At 38.6% G+C, this 21,501-nt stretch overlaps 1 protein-coding gene across 1 annotated transcript in view; it reads right to left on the bottom strand.

Annotated features, from left to right (window-relative positions):
• The window catches only part of LOC127872157 (zinc finger FYVE domain-containing protein 26-like), a 98,346-nt gene extending 76,934 nt beyond the window's left edge, over positions 1-21,412 (bottom strand). Inside the window, exons 1-11 of the mRNA XM_052415487.1 lie at positions 21,127-21,412; positions 19,603-19,693; positions 18,497-18,562; positions 17,381-18,037; positions 16,712-16,879; positions 16,309-16,397; positions 14,703-14,869; positions 12,903-14,103; positions 9,219-9,355; positions 7,098-7,318; positions 776-1,685 (exon numbers count right to left, since the gene is read on the bottom strand). Of these exons, the coding sequence (XP_052271447.1) occupies positions 776-1,685; positions 7,098-7,318; positions 9,219-9,355; positions 12,903-14,103; positions 14,703-14,869; positions 16,309-16,397; positions 16,712-16,879; positions 17,381-18,037; positions 18,497-18,562; positions 19,603-19,693; positions 21,127-21,335 (3,916 nt within the window). The 5' untranslated portion in view covers positions 21,336-21,412. The remainder of the gene's footprint in view (positions 1-775; positions 1,686-7,097; positions 7,319-9,218; positions 9,356-12,902; positions 14,104-14,702; positions 14,870-16,308; positions 16,398-16,711; positions 16,880-17,380; positions 18,038-18,496; positions 18,563-19,602; positions 19,694-21,126) is intronic.
• Positions 21,413-21,501: the final 89 nt, after the last annotated feature.

Raw genomic sequence — 21,501 nt, 5'->3', positions numbered from 1 at the left:
ATAGGCCTTATATAAGCAAATTTTCAATTTTTTAACCCCCCGGGGCAGGGTCAAATTTGACCCCAGGGGCATAATTTGAACAAACTTGGTAGAGGACTATAAGATCTCACTACATACCAAATTTGGTAGCCCTACACCATACGGTTATGGACAAGAAGATTTTTAAAGTTTGCACAAAATAAGCCTTATATAAGCAAATTTTCAATTTTTTGACCCCCGGGGCAGGGTCAAATTTGACCCCAGGGGCATAATTTGAACAAACTTGGTAGAGGACTATAAGATGTCACTACATACCAAATTTGGTAGCCCTAGGCCCAATGGTTATGGACAAGAAGATTTATAAAGTTTGCACAAAATAGGCCTTATATAAGCAAATTTTCAATTTTTTGACCCCCCGAGGCAGGGTCAAATTTGACCCCAGGGGCATAATTTGAACAAATTTGAAAGAGGTTCACCACAGGAACATTCCTGAGAAATTTCATCAGAATTGGACCAGTAGTTTAGGAGCCTTTGGCCAGTGTAGCTAAAAATGACAAATACATTTTTTTTAAATGTGAATAAAATGCCTTCCCAGATTAGCCTGCGAGCCACCACAGGCTTATGAGAGGCAACAATTTCGGCCAAAACTGGATTTTCGTTACAAAGAGACCTCCTATTAAATCGGAAAGTGTTGTCCCTGATATGCCTGTGCAGACTACACAGGCAAATCTGGGACGACACTTTACGTACATGCATTACACCCAGTTTTCCCAGAACAACACTCAAATGTACACCTACTTGTTGACAAAGGCCAGCAGGCCGCTGGCTGGGACGTCTTTCTCCATCAAATGTATGAGTTGTTTGAAGCAGTGATGAATCACAGGACGATCTGCCGCTGACCCTAACCTAGATCTTGACCCTGAACTCAACCGTGACCTTGACCTTTCACGCTCATCGACCACCATTGACTGTGCGGTAGATTCCGGCGACCCAGGACTCTTGGATTTACTCAGCGTGAAAGCATCATTGGTCCTTGAGATACACATGGCTAAGTTTTGACATAGGATCACATATTCTTTATTTTTTTCGGCACTTAAAGACAGCGTTGCATGACTGAGGTAATGTTGGAGGCTTCTCTGGAAGGTCCTAGAGAGAAGAATGTGCTCCCTGCTAGGAATCTCCTCCTCAATTCCCAGGTTCAGCAGTTTCTGTAGCTGGCTTACAATATCTGGGAACGTTCGGATCTTACTCACTCGTTGTTTGGTGGAAGCGTTTCTTGAATCTTGAGCTGCCGTACTGGAATCAACAGGGACTGTATGCCCAGCTAGTTTAGATGTTATGGAAGCCATCAAATGACTGCAAACTTCCCAAGAATTGGTAGCAATTAGCATCAAATCTAAGAGAATTATCAAAGGACCATTATCCTTACAAAGCACTTGAGCAATGTTAATGGGAAGAGACACTACATTCAGAGGTACAGGTATTTCTGGCAGATGGGGAGATTTCAGTAGTTCATCTGCTATGTCAGAGATCGTCACATTGGCCAATCCAGCGGCCGCTGCAGCTGCCACGCCCCTCAGACCGACCTTGACCCCTTGACCTTGGGTGTCCTTGCCAGGAGACCTCTGTACAGCATGAACGGCCTTCTCCATGGCCTGTGAGAAATACACCTCCACCGCCTCAGGGGTGGCGTCCAGCTTGAACAACTGAAAGAAGTGGATCACTGGAGAGTAAAATAGTAGGGTAGATAGCAATCAGCTTTTTCATATGTTTAATATGTGTGCACAAATTGACGTCCAGATAAGCCAATGAAATTCACACATTCTTATAAGGGGTTACACAAAGGGATGTATTTTTTTGTTTAAAGGAAGCCTCTTCTTAGCAAAAATCCAATTAAGGCAGATACTGTCATCCCTGATTAGCTGCTGTGGACTGCACAGGCTTATCTGGCTTATATGGGACAAAACTTCATGCACATTAAACCCTGATTACCCAGGGCGAGGCTCTTATTTTTTATTACAAGATCACTGCAATATTTCAGATCCAAACATTGCTACCAGTAGCCAAAATATTCATCAGAATAGTAATGAAAACAAGAGCTGTCAGAGGACAGCGCGCTCGACTATTCGAGTGCTTGACAGTATAACGTAAGCCATCATGGGGAAATTGTTCATATTCAATAATTTATTAGACGATCTTTCAAAATAAAAAAAGCAAAAAAAAATTTTTTATTTTTTTTTTTGGGGGGGGGGGGGTAGGGGGGGGGGGGGGGTGAGAGGGGGGGATATAATGTGGGGTGTGGTAATTTATTAGATGATGTTTAAAAAAAAAATTGGGGGGGGGGGGGGTAGGGGGTGGAGGGTGAGAGGGGGGTATAATGTGGGGTGTGGTAATTTATAAGTTGATGTTTAATAAAAAAAAAATTGGGGGGGGTTGGGGGGTGGGGGTGAGACAGGGGTATAATGTGGGGATGTGGTAATTTATTAGATGATGTTTAAAAAAAAAAAAATTGGGGGGGGGGTGAGGTTGGGGGGGGGGGAGGGATTCTGGTAGGGGCGTGGGGTATTGTTTGGGTGGAATCCATTGTGGTATTCAGGTAAGTGTTGTTTTGTCAAAGTAATAATAAAATGTGATCATAAATAAAGAAGTTATGGCAATTTAGGCATAATGTTCAATTATCTAAGTGTAAAAGGGGCCATAATTATGTCAAAATGCTTGATACAGTGGTTTGCTCTTGTTTATAGGTTGGGGTCATGTTGGTAAACAAGTATGCAACATATAAAAGCAATATGTCAAGTGACAATGAAAATAAATGGGGTAGTACGAAAACTTTAACATTTGCTGCATATTTTAAGTGGAAAAGGGGCCATAATTATGACAAAATGCTTGATAGAGTTGTCTGCTCTTGTTTATAGGTTGGGGTCATGTTGGCAAACAAGTATGCAAAATATGAAAGCAATATGCCAAGGGACAAAGAAAATATTTGGGGTAGTACGAAAACTTTAACATTTGCATGCTAACGCTAACGCAGACGCCGAGGGTGAGTAGGATAGCTCTACTATATATATTTCATATATAATAGTCGAGCAAACAAGATGTGTCCGTAGGACACTGATGCTCCCACATTCCACTTTTGTCTCAACACTACATTTACATAAAATACAAGTTGTTTATGGCTTAGTACGACTTTTGACCTCCATGTGTGACCTAGATCTAAGAGGAAATGAGACAGCGAAAATAAGTATATACATGGTTGTGATTCGAAGAAAGCTGTCTTAAAATAGGATGATAAATGACATATTTATGGTCGAGATAAGACGTTTAATTGCCAAATAAGATCTTTGAGTTCTAAGTGTGATATTGACCTTTGAGGTAGAGACAGGAGTGTTACACAATCATGGTGGTTTGCATTTGTGCCATGTCATTTCAAAATCCATCAATACATGGCAAAGTTATCGCTGCAACAGGAATTTCCAGGTGTTACACACGACCTGTCTTCATATGATGCTTAACTTTTTTAGAAAGTTTGGTGACAATTAGATGACAACTGGTTGAGAACGAAAGCGTTAATCATGAAAGAGCAATATTTTGTGAAATTTCAAGGCTCTTTACTCCAAAGCCCATGAAGAGACTTATCAGGTTATTAAACTTGGCCTCCATGTTAAGTTATAAACATAGACATAAAGTTTGGTGACCATATACAAAAACAAGAGGGCCATGATGGCCCTGAATCGCTCACCTGACTCATTAAGATCAGATGAAAACTATGACCTCTATTGTCTACACAATGTTTTTCTATGATTTGACCTAGTGACCTAGTTCCTGACTCTAGATGACCCAAATACAATTCCAATCCAGATTTCATCAAGATAAACATTCTGACCACAGTTCATAAATATTGGATGAAAACTGTGACCTCTATTGTCAACACAAAGTTTTTCTATTTATTTGACCTAGATTTTAACCCCATATGACCCAAATACAATCCCACCCAGATTTCATCAAGAATTCTGACCAAATTTCATAAAGGTTAGATGAAAACTGTGATTTCTAATGTCTACACAAGGTTTTTCTATTATTTGACCTAGTGACCTAGTTTTTGACCCCAGATGACCCAAATAAAATCCCAACCCAGATTTTATCAAGATTAACATTCTGACCAAATTTCATAAAGATTGGATGAAAACTGTGACCTCTATTGTCTACAGAAGGTTGCTCTATTATTTGACCTAGTGACCTTGTTTTTGACCCCAGATGACTCAAATACAATCCCAAACCGGATTTCATCAAGATAAACATTTTGACCAAATTACATCAAGATTGGATGCAAACTGTGACCTCTACTGTCTACACAAACAAATTGTTGACGGACGGACGCACGGACACACGCAGGCACGCACAACGGACGCCGGACATCACACGATCACATAAGCTCACCATGTCACTTCATGACAGGTGACCTAAAAATATGTGTCGGAGATAAACATGAACAGTTGTGGTTAAAATCCCATAGAAACAAGGGCTGTTTGTAAAACATGCATGCCCCCCTATATGGGCTATAAGTTGTAGTAGCAGCCATTGTGTGAATACGTTTTTGTCACTGTGAATGGTGGTGGTGGTGGTGGTGGTGGTGGTGGTGGTGGTGTAGTAGTAGTAGTAGTAGTAGTAGTAGTAGTAGTAGTAGTAGTAGTAGTAGTAGTAGTAGTAGTAGTAGTAGTAGTAGTAGTAGTAGTAGTAGTAGTAGTAGTAGTAGTAGTAGTAAGTAGTAGTAGTAGTAGTAGTAGTAGTAGTAGTAGTAGTAGTAGTAGTAGTAGTAGTAGTAGTAGAAGTAGTAGTAGTAGTAGTAGTAGAAGTAGTAGTAATAGTAGTAGTAGTAGTAGTAGTAGTGGTAGTAGTAGTAGTAGTAGTAGTAGTAGTAGTGGTAAAAGTAGTAGTAGTAGTGGCAGTAGTAGTAGAAGTAGTAATAGTAGACGTGGTGGTGGTGGTGGTGGTGGTGGTGGTGGTGGTGGTAGTAGTACTAGTAGTAGTAGTACTAGTAGTAGTAGTAGTAGTAGTAGTAGTAGTAGTAGTAGTAGTAGTAGTAGTAGTAGTAGTAGTAGTAGTAGTAGTAGTGGTAGTAGTAGTAGAAGTAGTAGTAGTAGTAGTAGGTGTAGAAGTAGTAGTAGTAGTAGTAGTAGTAGTAGTAGTAGTAGTAGTAGTAGTAGTAGTAGTAGTAGTAGTAGTAGTAGTAGTAGCAGTAGCAGTAGCAGTAGCAGTAGCAGCATTACAAGACCAATACTTAAGAATGATCAAATGGGAAAAGGTAACATAGCACCGGCAGTAAATATGGGGCTCATTTACAGGTCAGATTTGGAATCTCTGCTGTAAAATGAGATTTTGAATGAATTAAAGGGAGGCAAATATGTAATAAAAAGAACATGCATAAACCGTAGTTGTTTCCCTTGTTTGAACCATGCTAAATCCTTACAAGTTTGGAAAGAATTGGATGAAAAATTTGGACTTTATTGCATAAACACCATTTTCTCAATTCAAGGGGAGGTAATTCTGTACTTCATGGACCAATAATGCTCATTTTTTGTAGAGTTTGTGTCCTCATTGATATAAAGACACAGTGCAAATTTGGAATGGATCGGACAAAAAATGTGGAAGATCTTTGAAAGTTTTCACAAAATAGGCAAAAACGAATAAGCATGCAAAGTTCAACGAGCTCCTGCGGCCATGTTTTTTGACGAATCAAATTTCTTTGAACAACTTTTTCAGGGGAGCCCTCAAAGGTCATCCCTGTGAAATTTTTTGAAAATCTGATGAGCGGTTTCTGACAAGAAGATTTTTTAAGGTTTTTACCATATATGGTCATGGCGGCCATCTTGGTTATGTGATCAATTTTTTTTTAACAATTCTTTTGTCCCATGACCTAGGGATGCTCCACATGAAATTTAGTTGAAATTGGCTCAATGGTTTAGTAGAAGAAGATGTTTACAAATTGTTTACAGACGGACGGACGGACGGACGCCGGACGCTGAGTGATCACAATAGCTCAGGTGAGCTAAAAATGGATGAGCTTGAGTGGAACAATAAAATTTAGGGCTGACAGAGTGTAGAAACAATATGCCTCACTTCTGGGCATAGTTACATTAGAAATTAATACTGTAGCTGTATAGATAACTTACATTTCTATCAAATCTCTGGAAAAGATTGTTTTGAACTGGTGTGAGGCATAAAACAACATAAATACATGTTGGACTTATTCAAATATTTTCACTTTTGAGTTGTTAAACTGTCAATAAACATCATTTTAAAGTTCTGATGCGGGCTTGGGTTAATATTTGAGCATCAGAATGAGAAATATTTGTTGATTTACAAATAAACTACAATAAAATAATGAAATTTATATAGATCCTTACATCACTAGACAAGCTGTTCAACATTGACAATGCTAACTAGACAAATAATTTCAGGAGTTCCTTTTCCAGTAAGTTGATATGCAAAATTTAACAACAAAATATTTGCATACTTTTTGAATTAAGTATTATGGTATAAAAATATTGCTTTGCTCAACCAAGATATGCTTTGCATATGCTGAATTACTAACACTTTCCAAATCAGAAGCAAAGTAAAAATGGCTATTTGCAAGTAGCATAAAACCAGAAGAGACTCCGAGTAACTTGCAGGCTGTTCAGGTTTAACTCTGATTGCTGCTCATCAGTGTCTTAGGATTGGAAATAAAGTCTTTGAAGCTTGAATAACTTATGAATTAAGGTTGTTAATTTAATTTGATTTTCTAATGGACAACAAACGGGTCAAAAGGCATATCTGAGCTTTTGAGGGTTATGTGAGTCGCGTTCTGAGAAAACGGGACTTAATGCAAAGCATGTGCATAAAGTGTCATCCCAGATTAGCCTGTGCAGTCCGCACAGGCTTATCAGGGACGACACTTTCCCCTTTTATGACATTTTTTGTTTAAATGAAGTCTATTCTTAGCAAAAATCCAATTTAGGTGGAAAGTGTCATCCCTGATTAGCCTGTGCGGACTGCATGCATTATGCCCAGTTTTTTCAGAACGCGACTTATATAGCTGATTCATAAATGTTTGCGCCTCATGTTGCCATCTCTGGTACCTTGATGATCTGCCTGGTCTGCGTGGTCTGTCCACGCCGGATGGACATGGTGAGCAGGCTGGCAGGACTGGCTAGCATTGTGGACACCAGCTGACGTGAACTTGACCTTGATTGACCTCCCGGTATCTTAGCAACTGACACCCTGGAGACAGAATGCCTTCCTTGCGACGGCCTTCGACCTGCATGTAACTCCTGTGCATCTTTACCATTCTTTGAAGAACCTAGAAGAGGTACAGTTTTATTTGAGCCTCGCTGTGGGAGAACTGGCATTCAATCTGTGCAGTCTGCACAGGCTAATCAGGGACTACACTTTCTGCCTTTATGGACTTTTTTGTTTAAAATATTATTTTTTTTAATCCAGTCTTGACAAAAATTGTTGTCTCTGTTTAGCCTGTTTGGACTGCCCATGAATAAAGCACAGAGGGCAGCTCATGTAATTGGGAATACTAGTCTCTAAAAACTTGAGAAGAAAATCGGAAACATAAAATAATGTATAATGAACTAATATTACAGACACAAGGAATGTTAATTGCACCAAGAAAGTAATGTTATTTACATGCACTGAATCTTACCCATGGTTCAATTAAGATCTATATGCAAATGATAATAACAGTTTTGTAATTCATGAAATCACCTAATAATGTACAGAAAACTGAACAACAGTTTGAACTTAAGTATAGGGAAAAATATAGGTAAGTAAAGGGGAAAGATATAGGTAAGAATAGGGGAATGATGTACCATAATAACTCTATGTCTTCAGACACTCTAAATTTTTTGACACCTTCTTTTGTAGCAAAAATAATTGTTTTTCGTGACTCATAAGTGTTGGACATACAGGTTTTCAGCCATAATCAATATCTCAAACTTTTTGGGACAGTATATTTTACAGCGCTACATTTTGTATTTTTACAGATTTCGGCCCTGTTTTGCTTATCTTTTGACACTTTGATCATAGATTTTTACAGCTGGATTAAGGTAATAAAACATGGCAGATACCTGTCTGAGGGCGATCGACAATTACCGGTACATTCGCGTAATTGGCTAAATAACCATGTACAATGGATTCACCCCACAGCATGTGAAACAATATTGTCCAATTAAGGAATCAGAATATTTACTTTTTTACTTTTCTGTTCTATATCATTTCAGGCAAGAATTAGCAAAGCTGTGAAGTTGTATTGATTTCAAAGCTGACAAAGAAGAGTAAATTCCAATACAATTACATGAATTGTACATTGATTAATTTATTCTATTTCAATACAATTTACCTGTCCTAAAATAATAGAAATAATGGTAGGTAAGTATAGGGGTAATTTTATCCAATGGAACTATTTTTAGAAGTGTTATAAACAAGAGCACCGCATAGCGGGTGCCAACGCTCGGCTTCGGTTGCAGTTTTGAATAAATGAAAGCTTGTCAGAAGTTTTATATAATAATATTAGAGGTAACAGTGACCTTGACCTTAGACTTAGTGACCCAAAAATGGGTGTGGCGTGTATAGCTCATCAAGGTGCATCTACATATGAAGTTTCAAAGTTGTAGGTGGAAGCACTTAGATTTTAGAGCCTATGTTAAGGTTTTAACACGGCGAACGGCAGACGACGAGCTGGCTGTGACAATACCTCAGGTTTTCTCCGAAAACAGCCAAGCTAAAAATTAAGAAAATACTTGTAGTTTCCTTGATTTTATGAACGTCCCAAAATAAAATTCAGGTATTTAACATGAAAACTGAGAAATTTGAAAGAAAATTTTGATAATCAACATCACTATATCTGAGGGAACCAAAAAAGGGGGCAGGTTGCTAATCCCTACTATTTTACTGTTACAGTTTCTCTCATTATCCAGCAAATGAGCCCCATTCTGTGAAAAATGGGCTTAATGCATGTGCCTTAAACGCTGTCAAATATTATCATATGCGATCCACACAGGCGTAACAAGGACAACACTTTCTGCTTATATGGAATTTTTGGTTTAAATGAAGTCATTCTGACAGAATTTTTTCTTTTGGCTGAGTGTTGTCCCTGATTTTTTTTATGCTGACTGCAAAGGCTAATCTGTGAAGACACTTGACCCACATGCATTAAGCCACGTTCACCCAGAATGCAACCCAAATGTACTTACTAGATCTCCGTCGTCTGCTGCCTTTTTTGTCCTTGATCTCGACCTCGTCGTCAGACATGCCCCCCGTTGTCATGACAACCTCTGACAGAACCTCTCCCGGGGCAAGGGGAATGTGCTCGTCTGATACTAGCTGATACCTACAAACAAACAAAACCATAAAGCCATATGTCCTGCTTTGGGGGGGGGGGGGGGGGACAGTCCTGCTTGAAACATTTAGAATGTTTTCAAATATTGTTAGATGATTTGTCCCAACATAGTAAAAAACAAAGCTTGTTCTGTAAGTTAATCATAAAATTTGACCTCTGTAACCTTTGTTGCCAGCTAAAAACAACAATTGCTAGCCAAAAATTGTTGTTAAAATCTTCTCAGTGATAAAGATATATTGATTTTGTCATACTCTTTTTTACAGCATGTGACTATGGCCATAATTGCTACCAATAAAAATATTATTATTCATTGTTTCACAACTTCTGAAAAAGCTGACTCTGTTTGTGTTTTATTGCCCAACATCAGTTATATCCTGGATATTATAGCAACTGGGATTAAGATTAGCATGGGCAAAGTAAGCGGATTTTTTTAAATCTAAATACAAACGTGTTTTCATCATTCACATAAGTTTGCTTTAACTGTCGCCATATTTTCAGAATATAGTTTGTTCATACTGCATGTAAATTCATTGTCGATTGGCCATTATATTTAAATAAGAACAGAACAGTATGCTTGCAAATCAGGAAAAGTGTTGGCACTTGCTCAAAAGGGATACACATGTCTTAACTGGATTTCAATGACATAAAATGTTACAATATAAAACAGAAAAATATCCAACAACACATTATTCTGTAAAATTAAAAAACAAGAGGGCCAAGATGGCCCTAGTTCGCTCACCTGAGAGGAGTCGGTTCATTCAATCTTTACCAAATGTCAAACTTGACCTAGATATTGTCCAGACAAACATCCTGGTAAAGTTTCATCATTATTTCATCTGCGAGTCATGATCAATATACCTATGAAGTTTCATGATCCTAGGTGTAAGCATTCTTGAGTTATCATCCAGAAACCATTTTTCCAAGTTGAGTCACTGTGACCTTGACACCCATTGTGTGAATACGTTATTTGGCACTGTGACCTTGACCTTTGACCTAGTGACCTGATAATCAATAGGGGTCATCTGCGAGTCATGATCAATATACCTATGAAGTTTCATGAACCTAGGCATAAGCGTTCTTGAGTTATCATCCAGAAACCATTTTACTATTTCGGGTCACCGTGACCTTGACCTTTGACCTAGTGACCTAAAAATCAATTGGGGTCATCTGCCAGTCATGATCATTGTACCTATGAAGTTTCATGATCCTAGGTATAAGCGTTCTTGAGTTATCATCCGGAAACCATTTCACTGCTTTGGGTCACCGTGACCTTGACCTTTGACCTAGTGACCTGAAATTCAATAGGGGTCATCTGCGAGTCATGATCAATGTATCTATGAAGTTTCATGATCCTTAGCATAAGTGTTCTTGAGATATCATCCGGAAACCATTTTACTATTTCGGGTCATCGTGACCTTGACCTTTGACCTAGTGACCTAAAAATCACTAGAAGTCATCTGCGGGTCATGATCAATGTACCTATGAAGTTTCATGATCCTTGGCATAAGCGCTCTTGAGTTATCATCCAGAAACCATCTGGTGGACCAACTGACATGAGCAAAACAATATACCCCCTCTTCTTCGAAAGGGGGGGGGCATAATGAGAAAACTGCCCCCCTCCCAGCAGCCATGTTATTCAATTGACCGGAACCATTTTTGAACTCAACTCTCGTATCAAGGAAACAAATGGTCTGAGCAAATTTCATGAAAATTGGGCCAAAAATGTGACTTCTACTGTTCACATTTTCACTATATACATATAGAGAAAAATGCCCCGCCCACTGGCGGCCATTTTTTTTAACCAATCCCAACCATTTTCAAACTCGTCCGAGATATCAATAAAACCAATGTTTTTACCAACTTGCATGATGATTGGGCAAAAATTGTGACTTCTAGAGTGTTTACAAGGTTTCTCTATAGCCAAATAGGGAAAAATGCCACTATATACATATTGAGAAAAATTCCCCGCCCACTGGCGGCCATGTTTTTTCACCAATTCCGACCATTTTCAAAGTTGTCCGAGATATCAGTAAAACCAATGTTTTGACCAACTTTCATGATGATTGGGCAAAAATTGTGACTTCTAGAGTGTTTACAAGGTTTCTCTATAGCCAAATAGGGAAAACTGCCACTATATACATATAGAGAAAAATGCCCCGCCCACTGGCGGCCATGTTTTTTCACCGATCTTGACCATTTTATAACTCGTCCGAGACATCAATTGAACCAATGTTTTGACCAACTTTCATGATGAATGGGCAAAAATTGTGACTTCTAGAGTGTTAACAAGGTTTCTCTATAGCCAAATAAGGAAAACTGCCCCGCCCACTGGCAGCCATGTTTTTCAACGGATCGGAACCACTTTTGGACTCAACCAAGATATTATTAAAACTAACATTTTGACAAAGTTATATGAAGATTGGGCATGAAATGTGACTTCTACAGTGTTTTCAAGGTTTTTCTTTTTTTTGACCTAGTGACCTAGTTTTTGACCCGGCACATCCCAGTTTTGAACGCGGCCGAGATTTCATTTGGACAAAGCTTCTGATCAAGTTTCATGAAGATAGGACAAGAAATGTGGCCTCTAGAGTGCTTACGAGCAAATGTTTACGGACGGACAGATGGACATACGACGGACAAAGACCAGTCACAAAAGCTCACCTGAGCAATCAGGTGAGCTAAAAAGACATTTGTGTTTGTGTTTTTGAGATTATCTTCAATATTGAAATTATTTGAATTTTTTTTAAAGCATGTGATTTGTGTTGAGCATGCATTATGGACTAAAATGGAAGATCAGTTCACGGTATAGTGTCATGGGGCAATATTTTCTTTGAAATAAATTCAGCCAATTTTGTGCAGAAATTAATGTGGCATGTATGGTTAACAGAGTTAAAGGAGGAAATCATGATCACTGTTTATCTTCAAATTTGCGTGTTTTTATTTTTTCGTTTTTTTTAATACTTTTTACCTTTCATCGTTTTCTATCAATGATTACTTTTATCAAGTTGTGTAATGCCTCTCACTTTCCAGCCGAATAAGCAAGAAAGTGATAACCGTTTATTTCATATTGATATTCGTTCTATATCTCGACTTTACTCTCTGTGAAATTCCTAAGCCGCACACAAAATTACAGCTCTTGCAAGGGAAATTTGTAGCGAGAAAAGTCTAGATATAGAACGACTATAAATACAAAATAAACGCTTTCTTTCTTTCTTGCTGATGAGGCTAGAAAGTGAGTGGCATTTTAAAAAGTAACTAGGCCTAAGCGTTTTCGAGTCATCATCCAGAAACCATTTGGTGGACGGACCAACAGACCGACGGACTGACCGACGTGTGCAAAACAATATACCCCCTCTTCTTCTAAGGGGGGCATAATAAACTTAATTCAGGGTATAAAAGAGGGAAAAAATACCAGTGAGTCTCGGCAAGGATGTTGCCATCTTGTTTGTCACATGACTACCCCCTCTGTTTTAGCGAAAAATACCATAACAGTAGAAATTTAATGAAGTAAACTGAATAAAGTTCATGCATAGCCTACCTCCAGTGGGCCTCACTTGTGAACTTCTCCAGCTGAGTGATTCTCTTCTGCAACGTTTCCATAGTAACGCTAGACTTCACAAGATGACATAGAGGTTCCTCAATGTTGGGGTCCAGGTCAACTGTGGCTTTTGTAACAGCCTCCCTTACTGGTTTATAACGGTCCCTTGAATCTGTTTTGTTGCCATGGATATGGAATTTAGCGGCCGAGACATCCAGAATGCAGTCTTTAAGCATTGCCAGTATGTCTCTGACCAGATACTCGCTGCATATAAACCCAATCAAGTCCATATTAACAGAGCTGGACGCACTTAGGGAACTGATGTTTTCTGACACGCTTGACCTTCTGTCGAGCCAATTGTCGTCACTGCTCTTATGGCGTTTCTTTGAAATATGAGCCTTAATGTTTTCCAACGCCTTGCCAACTTTGTTCATGTCAATCTTTTCATCAGCCTCAATAGAGGGTTGGTCCACATGGCTTCCTGTTGGGGTCTCTACATATGGCTCATCATAAGCAGCAGTAACATTAGTATTATCTTGTAGCTTTGCCACACCAGTTTTGCCCCTTGAAGGGAGTTCTTTGATGGGCGTTAACACAGGGGTTTGTACATCACCGCTGGCACTTTTAGAGTCATCACCTTCATCACTGTTATATTCTGAGGCCTGAAGAATGTCCTGAATGTCGTCATGGGTTACAAACAGCAGACTAAACACATTCTCCAACATCTCAACTCGAAATGTCAACGGCTGAAGTTTAGCCAGATAATTTTTGGCAGCGTTCAGTTTAGAAGTCACATTCTCAGCATAAAGAGTGTGAATATTTAACTCAACACCAGGACTTTCGTTGATGACGACATCATTACTCCCCAGATTGGTGTCGTCTGGAAGAGAGACCTCGCTGTTGGATCTGGAACGATCCGACTCCGAGCTACTGCCGGACATCAGCCTCCGGGACAGGGCATGTCTCCCCTGCAGTAGGACAGGTCTGGACAGTCGTACGTCGGGGGATTGCGCGCAGTACCATATGGCGTCCATGACGTTCTTGAGAGCGCAGAATCCCGTGTAGATACTCATGTCCTTGAGCTGATCCAGACTTAGGCTGGGAGAGTCTGAGTCCGGGGTAGAGGAGACCGGGGATGGATCTTCAAACTCCTGAAACCGGACCGACTTGACACGCTTCTTGTCTTTGTCCTCGGGCTGCACTGAAAACCAAAAATCAGACCTGGTTAATTGTGCAGCCCATCAATTAATCTCTACACACATGTTGTAGCATTCATTCATATTATTTAAGCATCTGGCACATGATTGACTTCTGAGTTCTAGCAACAATCTGTTTAAAACTGTTTAAATGTATTGCAATCTAGATGATACATTTACAAATGCATCTGCAAATAACAACTGTAAAAAAAATTGCCTTGAAATATATATTGTTGTATGCTCAAGATAATGCAGTAATTCAAAAGTACCCCTATGAGCTGAAGGCATTTTTTTTAATTCAATACTTCTAGCTAGATAAACACTTTACCACCAAGGTACTCACTTGTCTGTGAGGTCCCAAAGGAAATTAATATAAATTTTAGACCTTACTTACTAGGTTCAAGTTGTTAAGTCTTCATTTCCAACCCTAAGATACTCATGAGCAGCTAACAGCATAAAACCTGAACAGACTGCAATTTACTCACAGGCTGTTCTGGTTTTATGCTGGTTGCTTATAGCCATTTTCACTTTTCTTCTGAGCGTGAAAGGGTTAAATACTAAAACTCAACTCAAGTGATTCTTGAGAGAGACAATGGACACTCACGTGTAAGCGGCACTTTCTGTAGCAGCTGCAGTACCTCGCCCTGGTCAAGAGCTGACAGGCGGGTGGAGGTGTTGAGTACGTACAGCACAGAGTGGCTCTCCAGGCCACGGAACAGGTCCACTGAGCGTGACAAGCGCGGACCAGACACATCCTCCTTCATCAGGGGTCTGAAATAGCACCAGAAATTCTGACATTACCATGAAATTACAAAAGTGTAATACTGAATGTTACCTGTGGCTCTTTTGAAGTAAATACAAAACAATCATTTGAGTCACGTTCTTAACCCTTTGCATGCTGGGAAATTTGTTGTCTGCTAAAATGTTGTCTGCTGAATTTCTAAAATTAGCATTTTCTTCAATTGTTTTTCAAATAATAGCAAACAGTTTGGATCGTTCTGTGGCATCTCATCTAGATACAAACTGTTTGCAAAGGCCTTTAAAATTCAGTTTCAGTGCTGAAAGGGTTAATGGTATTTAAGACAAATAATGGAGCATTGTTCTGGGAATACTGGGCTTAATGAATGTGCGTTATGTGTCCTGATTACACTTTCCGTCTTAACAAATTTTCCTTTAGAGGAGACCTTTTTACATTAAAAAAACAGAAAAGCAAAGTCTCCCTTATAAGCCTGTGCAAACTGCACAGGCTAATATGTGACAACACTTTAAGCACAGGCATTTAGCCTGGTTTTCCATGAGCAAGGTTCAAATGTATTGATGAATTTTTAACATACTACATGCTAAAAGTATTACTAAATGTTTGCTTCAACTCCCAATTTTCCCTAGCTCAGAAGTAACTATTTTTATGATACCAAGACAGACCCTAACAGCTTCAAGATTTCAAAGGCTATGTTGATGACTTTGAGTCATCAAAATAAAAGAGATAAACTGTGAATTAAAATAACGGGAGTACAAGTATTAATATCTTTTTTTTCACTCATTTTTTTATTTATATTAAGTAGGGTTGCAAGAAGTTACAAACAAGAGGGCCTGAAATGCCCAAAGTCGCTCACCTGAGATTAAAAGGAACTGATCTTCTGACCAAGTTTCATGATGATCGGACAATAAATGTGGCTTCTAGAGTGTTCACAAGGTTTTACTATAGCTATATAAGGAAAAATGCCACGACCCCTTGGCGGCCATGTTTTTCCACCAAACGGAACCATTTTTGAACTCATCCAAGATATCATTGGGACAAATAGTCTGGCCAAGTTTCATGATGATCGGACAATAAATGTGGCATAAAATCATATGCATGTATGTCATTTTGTTATTGTAGTTTATATACATGTATATTATATTGTTATGCTTAAAGAAAGGACGCCATTAAAACGTTAACACAACGCTAGCATTATTTATCAATTTCAAGAGGACAAGTATGTTAACATTTATTTTAATAATTGTCTAAATGTATGCTATATATTGTATTAATTTTTACTGTGTAAAAGCATGTGATTAAAAAAAATATAAGAGCTACACAAAGTTAATGTTCATGTGTCATTAACTTATTTTTGGTTGGGCCGCTTTTATTACCTTCCCTTTGTATGGCTCACAAAAATATTATTAAGACAGTTTCCACACATATTTAACGCAGATATAGATCTTTCTACCTGGCCTTCTCCACACACCACTGTATAAGATCGATCTGGTAGGCCAGCTTCTTACAGCCCATGGTGATGGCAGGATGCTCGCTGTCACTCTAAAACAGGGGCAATAAATCAATTGATATCATCACAAGGAATATACAGATAGAAAATGAGTCTGGCTTTGGGAAAATGGGGCTTAAAGCATTCATGAAAAGTGTCGTACCAGATTAGCCCGTGCAGTTTGCACAGGGACGACACTTTACACACATGCATTACACCCCATTTTTCCCAAAGAGAGGCTCATATATATTTGCCAATTTTAAATATACTTGTTAACAGACAAATGTTTACAGCTCCCTTCAGAGCTGTTGATGCAGGAACTCAGCAGGAGTAGGAAAGGCATCAGGGGATGTAACCTTACCCTTACCTTTTTATTCCAGAGTGTGTGCAGGAGTTCTCTCCCTTCAGAACTGTTGATGCAGGAAGTCCAGCCCAGCAAGAGCAGGAGAGGTTTCAAGGGATGTAACTCTGGCGGCTCCAGCAGAGCAGATAGCTTGTTGAACATGCTGCACTTGATCAGCGCCAGGCCGGTCTCCTGATATAGAATATCATTAAGCCATGCTCTGGGAAATCTCTGCGTAAAGTGTTGTCCCAGATTAGCATGTCAGTCCTCACAAGCTTATCAGGGGCAACACTTTGCGCCTAAACAGGATTTTTGTTCAGAAGATACTTCATTTACACAAACAATTCCATAAAAGGAGATAGTGTCATCCCGGACTAATCTTGGACAACACTTTGTGCACATGCATTAAGTGCAATATCCATGAATAAGTCTCCTATATTGATATAGGGTTAATGTGCCCAGGATAATTGCCTTGTTAGATCAATAATAAATATATTTCAAACAAAATACTGGTTTTTAATTTTCATAAAATTGGTTAGAATTTAATTTTTTATTTAAACTTACGTATCACTTATTTAAAACTTGACAGGATTTCATTCACAGACTCCATTCAATAAGTACAGCTTACTGCAAATTTCAGGAACATACAGTAGATAAAATTGACAGTGGCACAGACATGTGAAATGCTCTCACCATTATAACTTCCAGAACATGCCTCTTCGTTTTGACAGCAAACATGAGCATCATCTTCCAGCGACAGTTAGCATCCGTGAGCGACAACAGGTGCAGCAGCCATCGTTGCTCCTCGCTTAACTCTGCACAAATCTGGTACGTTTCCACTGCTTTGTTCGTCTCCGCTTCGTAATCCAACCGACAAAACTCTTCCAGCATACAAGTATCCCCCTGACCAACTAACACAGACATTACTGCTTGATTCTTCAAAAGTCCCGGCCACAGATTGGCGACCTCAATAAGCTTCGATAGGACTGGCTTAACCAACTGTGGCGAGATATCCCGCGGCAGGTCAAACAGGGCCAAGATATCATAAATCTTGCCAACATGGCTGTGTTTAAGATCCTCATCAAGGTCTGACTGGGTCAGACTGTCCAGCAGCCCGTTTACTGCGTTCATGTACACAAATTGAATCGCCCGATGGTTCTTGGTCAGGGGTTCTAAGTCCCCGTGGGAGGGGGTGTGGGTGATGTGGGTTATAAGGTTGTGGGCAAGGCGGGTGTGGGTGGTCAGTAATGTTTGCAGGAACTTCAGTAGTCCAGGCGACAGGGTCAGCATGTGACCTGGGGTCAGTGAGGTCATAGGGGTGTGTAGCCATTTAAAGTACGAATACAGCTCCTGAAGATTCAGAACCAAGCAGTGGTAATATATTATAAAAACATGTTTAACAAATAAACAAATAAACGTTTGACTTGTGGAAGAAATACTTTTGAATATGGTATCAAGCTAACAAGAATCCTATACAAGATTAAATAAATGCATTAAATATGTTCATAATTCAATAAAAAAATTTTTTTAATCAATTTCATTTGTCAATTAAATTAAAACCTAAATTTAAACTGCTTATTTAAAGTAATTGCCTAGTGCTTGTTCCAACATAATTTATAATGACATATTTTTAATGTTATTCATTGTTGTTTTTATCATAATAAAAAAATATTATTAAATATGTAATAGTATTGAAGCACTAAATAACTTAACAAGCTTGTCAATAAAAATATTGGATATTTCATTTATAAGTATTTAACTGTAAAACAAATCAAACATTGTTCCTACATTAAAAAGATTGAAATGTACCTTTAAATGTATATCGGCTATGTAAGGACAGACTTCAAGTAGGAGAAAATGGAACTCAGCCAAATCCTGAAAATATTAGTGTTTACTATCAACCTCCTTCAAGAAAAACTGGGTTTAATTCATGTCAGTAAAATGTCATCCCCAATAAGCCTGTGCAGTCCTCCCTGCAGGCTTATCAGGGTAAACACTTTCTGCTTTACTGGATCTATGTTTAACAGAGACTTATAGTTTAAAAAAATGTGTACTAGTGGAAAGCAGACTGCCCCAGCTCATCTTGGACGACACTTTACGCACATGCATTTTCCGAGTTTTCTTAGAACATTTCTCATATTGAAATGAACATTACGAGTACTCGTGTTCAAATCTATTACAAGGATAAAAAATACATGCTGAACAGCCATTGTAACACCAACATAGTTATATAATACTATGTGTTTTTTAAAGCAACACATTTACACAAAAATGTCCATTAATAAGTCTATTACACTAATACCTTATGACAATTAATTTTGTCTAAAACAAAGAGTAAACTGCCAATTACTATAGAACCCCACAACTATGGAAAATAGGTTTCTTTATTGCACTGAAACATACATGTATGAAAATCAAGAACTCTGGAAAAGTGATATCTGTAGAGCACTACTAAATATAAACATCAATAACTCTGAACAAATTATAACTCCAGCACCCTTACAACTTTAGCCATTGATCACTCATGAACATTTATAACAGCAACTCTATATCACTGACCTGAAGTATAAAACATAACTTACTCTGGAAAATTACGAACACAAAAACACCTGATACATACATTTGACCTGATAAAACAAAAATCCACAAAGACAGCAAAAACATATTTTACAAACATTAAGTGTATTAATTGTTCATGACGCAACGCTTTTCATGTCAACTTTATACACCACAATTATACAAACTGCTAAAAACATCCCGCATTGTATTGATTATATTCCATTACAAATGGGATGTAAAGGTATGATAAACTGAAAAAACTGTTATTGCTCTCAGAGTATAATAGCTTGGCACGAAATAAACTGCTCTGTAAGAATTGTCGTTCTTTTATCCCTTGAATACTAAAGAATGCCCACCTGGTGCGTGTCCCTAGTTGTGGTGTCCTGGGTCTCCAGATGGCTCAGCCAGGCCAGGTGACATGCACTGGGCACTGATGGTGAGTACACACTGAAAACATACAGGATTGGTTTGTTTGTTAAATTGCTGTTTTTTCCACAAATTTCACAAAAATCAGTCATATAATTGCAATTGTCAACTAGAAATGGCGCTGCAGAGGCCAACGCGTATCCCGCTGCATGTTTGACCCAGGGGCGCCCAGGGTTGGTAATGGGGCCATGCAGGAAAATCTCTGACCCGGCCCCACCCCAACCCCCATAACTTTTGACACAGGGGTCAGATTAATATTCCAAATAGTGCACCATTGCACATATGCTCATAGCTACCATGTGTGTAAGTTTCAAGGTTCTAGAGCTAATAGTGTAGGAGGAGATAGTGGCCAGGACGGACGGACTGACGAACAGACGGCAGAGATAACCACATAATCCCCACTTTTTCTCCGAAAAGTATGGGGATAATAAACAGTTCATCCTTTTTCCTGGGTAAGCTGGTTTATTAGCAGGGCCCTCAATTTATCAAATCTGCGGTCAAATTTCGGCCGCAGTCCCCCACTTGAAAAGTGTATTTTTTTCCCCTTTTGGGGGAAAAAATTCCCCTTGATTAAAAAAAATATATATATTTTAAAGATGTGTCTCATGATTATTATATCTCAATTCTATTTCAATTTAATCTTGTTAAACATACTAAATTATGAAAAAAGAAATGAATATAGTGCAAACATGTACAAATGTAATAATTAGAGAGTAGTAAAAAAATCCCCCAAAAAGGGAAATGCCGCGAAAATTCCCCCTCATGAGGGTAGCGACCCGCTTCCCCTAAAATGGATTGAGGGCCCTGATTAGACTTAAAAGCACATACAGAAGCATGTACAGTTACTGTTAACTCCCCTACTTTAATCAGAGGTAGAGGAAGAATGGACATAGTAAAAATGTCATGACCAATCCCCACACTAACTAAAATCTAGGTCTGGTTATCTTTTCCATATAATCTTCAGTTTTCTATTAGCTGTTTGACATTTTAAGTTTGTAGTTGTTGCAATACATTTAAAAAAAAATCGAAAAAATAAAACTGTATCGCTGGGCGTGGGTGAAAATACAATTTGATAATCAATCAAAAAAAATTTAATATCATCCAACTCGAGGAATCAAAATGCACCGATGCCAGTGATATCTATGATCACTATCAAATAAGGAAACTTACAATGTCCTGTTTTATTCCTCCCTATCTTGAATTGTGAATGCAGTATACTATCTGAATACAAGCCTTTGTCATATAGGTCACTGTGGCATAGTGCATATGGTGTCAATCTAGAGACCAGGAGGTCATGGTGTTATACCCTCACTGAGGAAGCATTCTTTAGATTTCCTCGAAAGACACCCAGTACTGGTTTCTACCAAAGAAATAGACTCTAGAGCCGTCCACCATCGAGTTTATGCAAGAATTGGTATCTACAACGTATTTATCTGGATCCTATCCAGACTTACCATCTATTAAAAGGTTGACGGGCTATATCTTGAACAAAATCTACGGGCTTCTGGTTTGTCTTTCGAAGAATATGCACACACGCTCTGGCTAACTCCCACTGACCTAGGTATAGAGCGTTGCAAAAAAAGTTAAAGAGATTACTTGTATTTTCATCCAAACCAATTAAAACTGTTAATCCCTCTAATCTTTTAGTCAGGTGTTCTTCCATTCTTATAAATTGTAGCTAAACATTAAATAACAACAAAATGTTTTTCCGTCTTCACTCCGCCATTTTGATGTCATGTGATATCCTATGAAATATTTAGCTGCCAATAAGAAATCGGGTTTTATATTTAGACGGGTGTACGATTATTTGCTTCGATTGACCAATAAAA

The sequence above is a fragment of the Dreissena polymorpha genome, chromosome 3 (assembly GCF_020536995.1).
Source record: "Dreissena polymorpha isolate Duluth1 chromosome 3, UMN_Dpol_1.0, whole genome shotgun sequence".
In the NCBI taxonomy this organism is placed as follows: Eukaryota; Metazoa; Mollusca; class Bivalvia; order Myida; family Dreissenidae; genus Dreissena; species Dreissena polymorpha.
The sequence above is the reverse complement of the archived record's forward strand: the minus strand, read 5'-3'. Positions and strand labels throughout refer to the sequence as shown.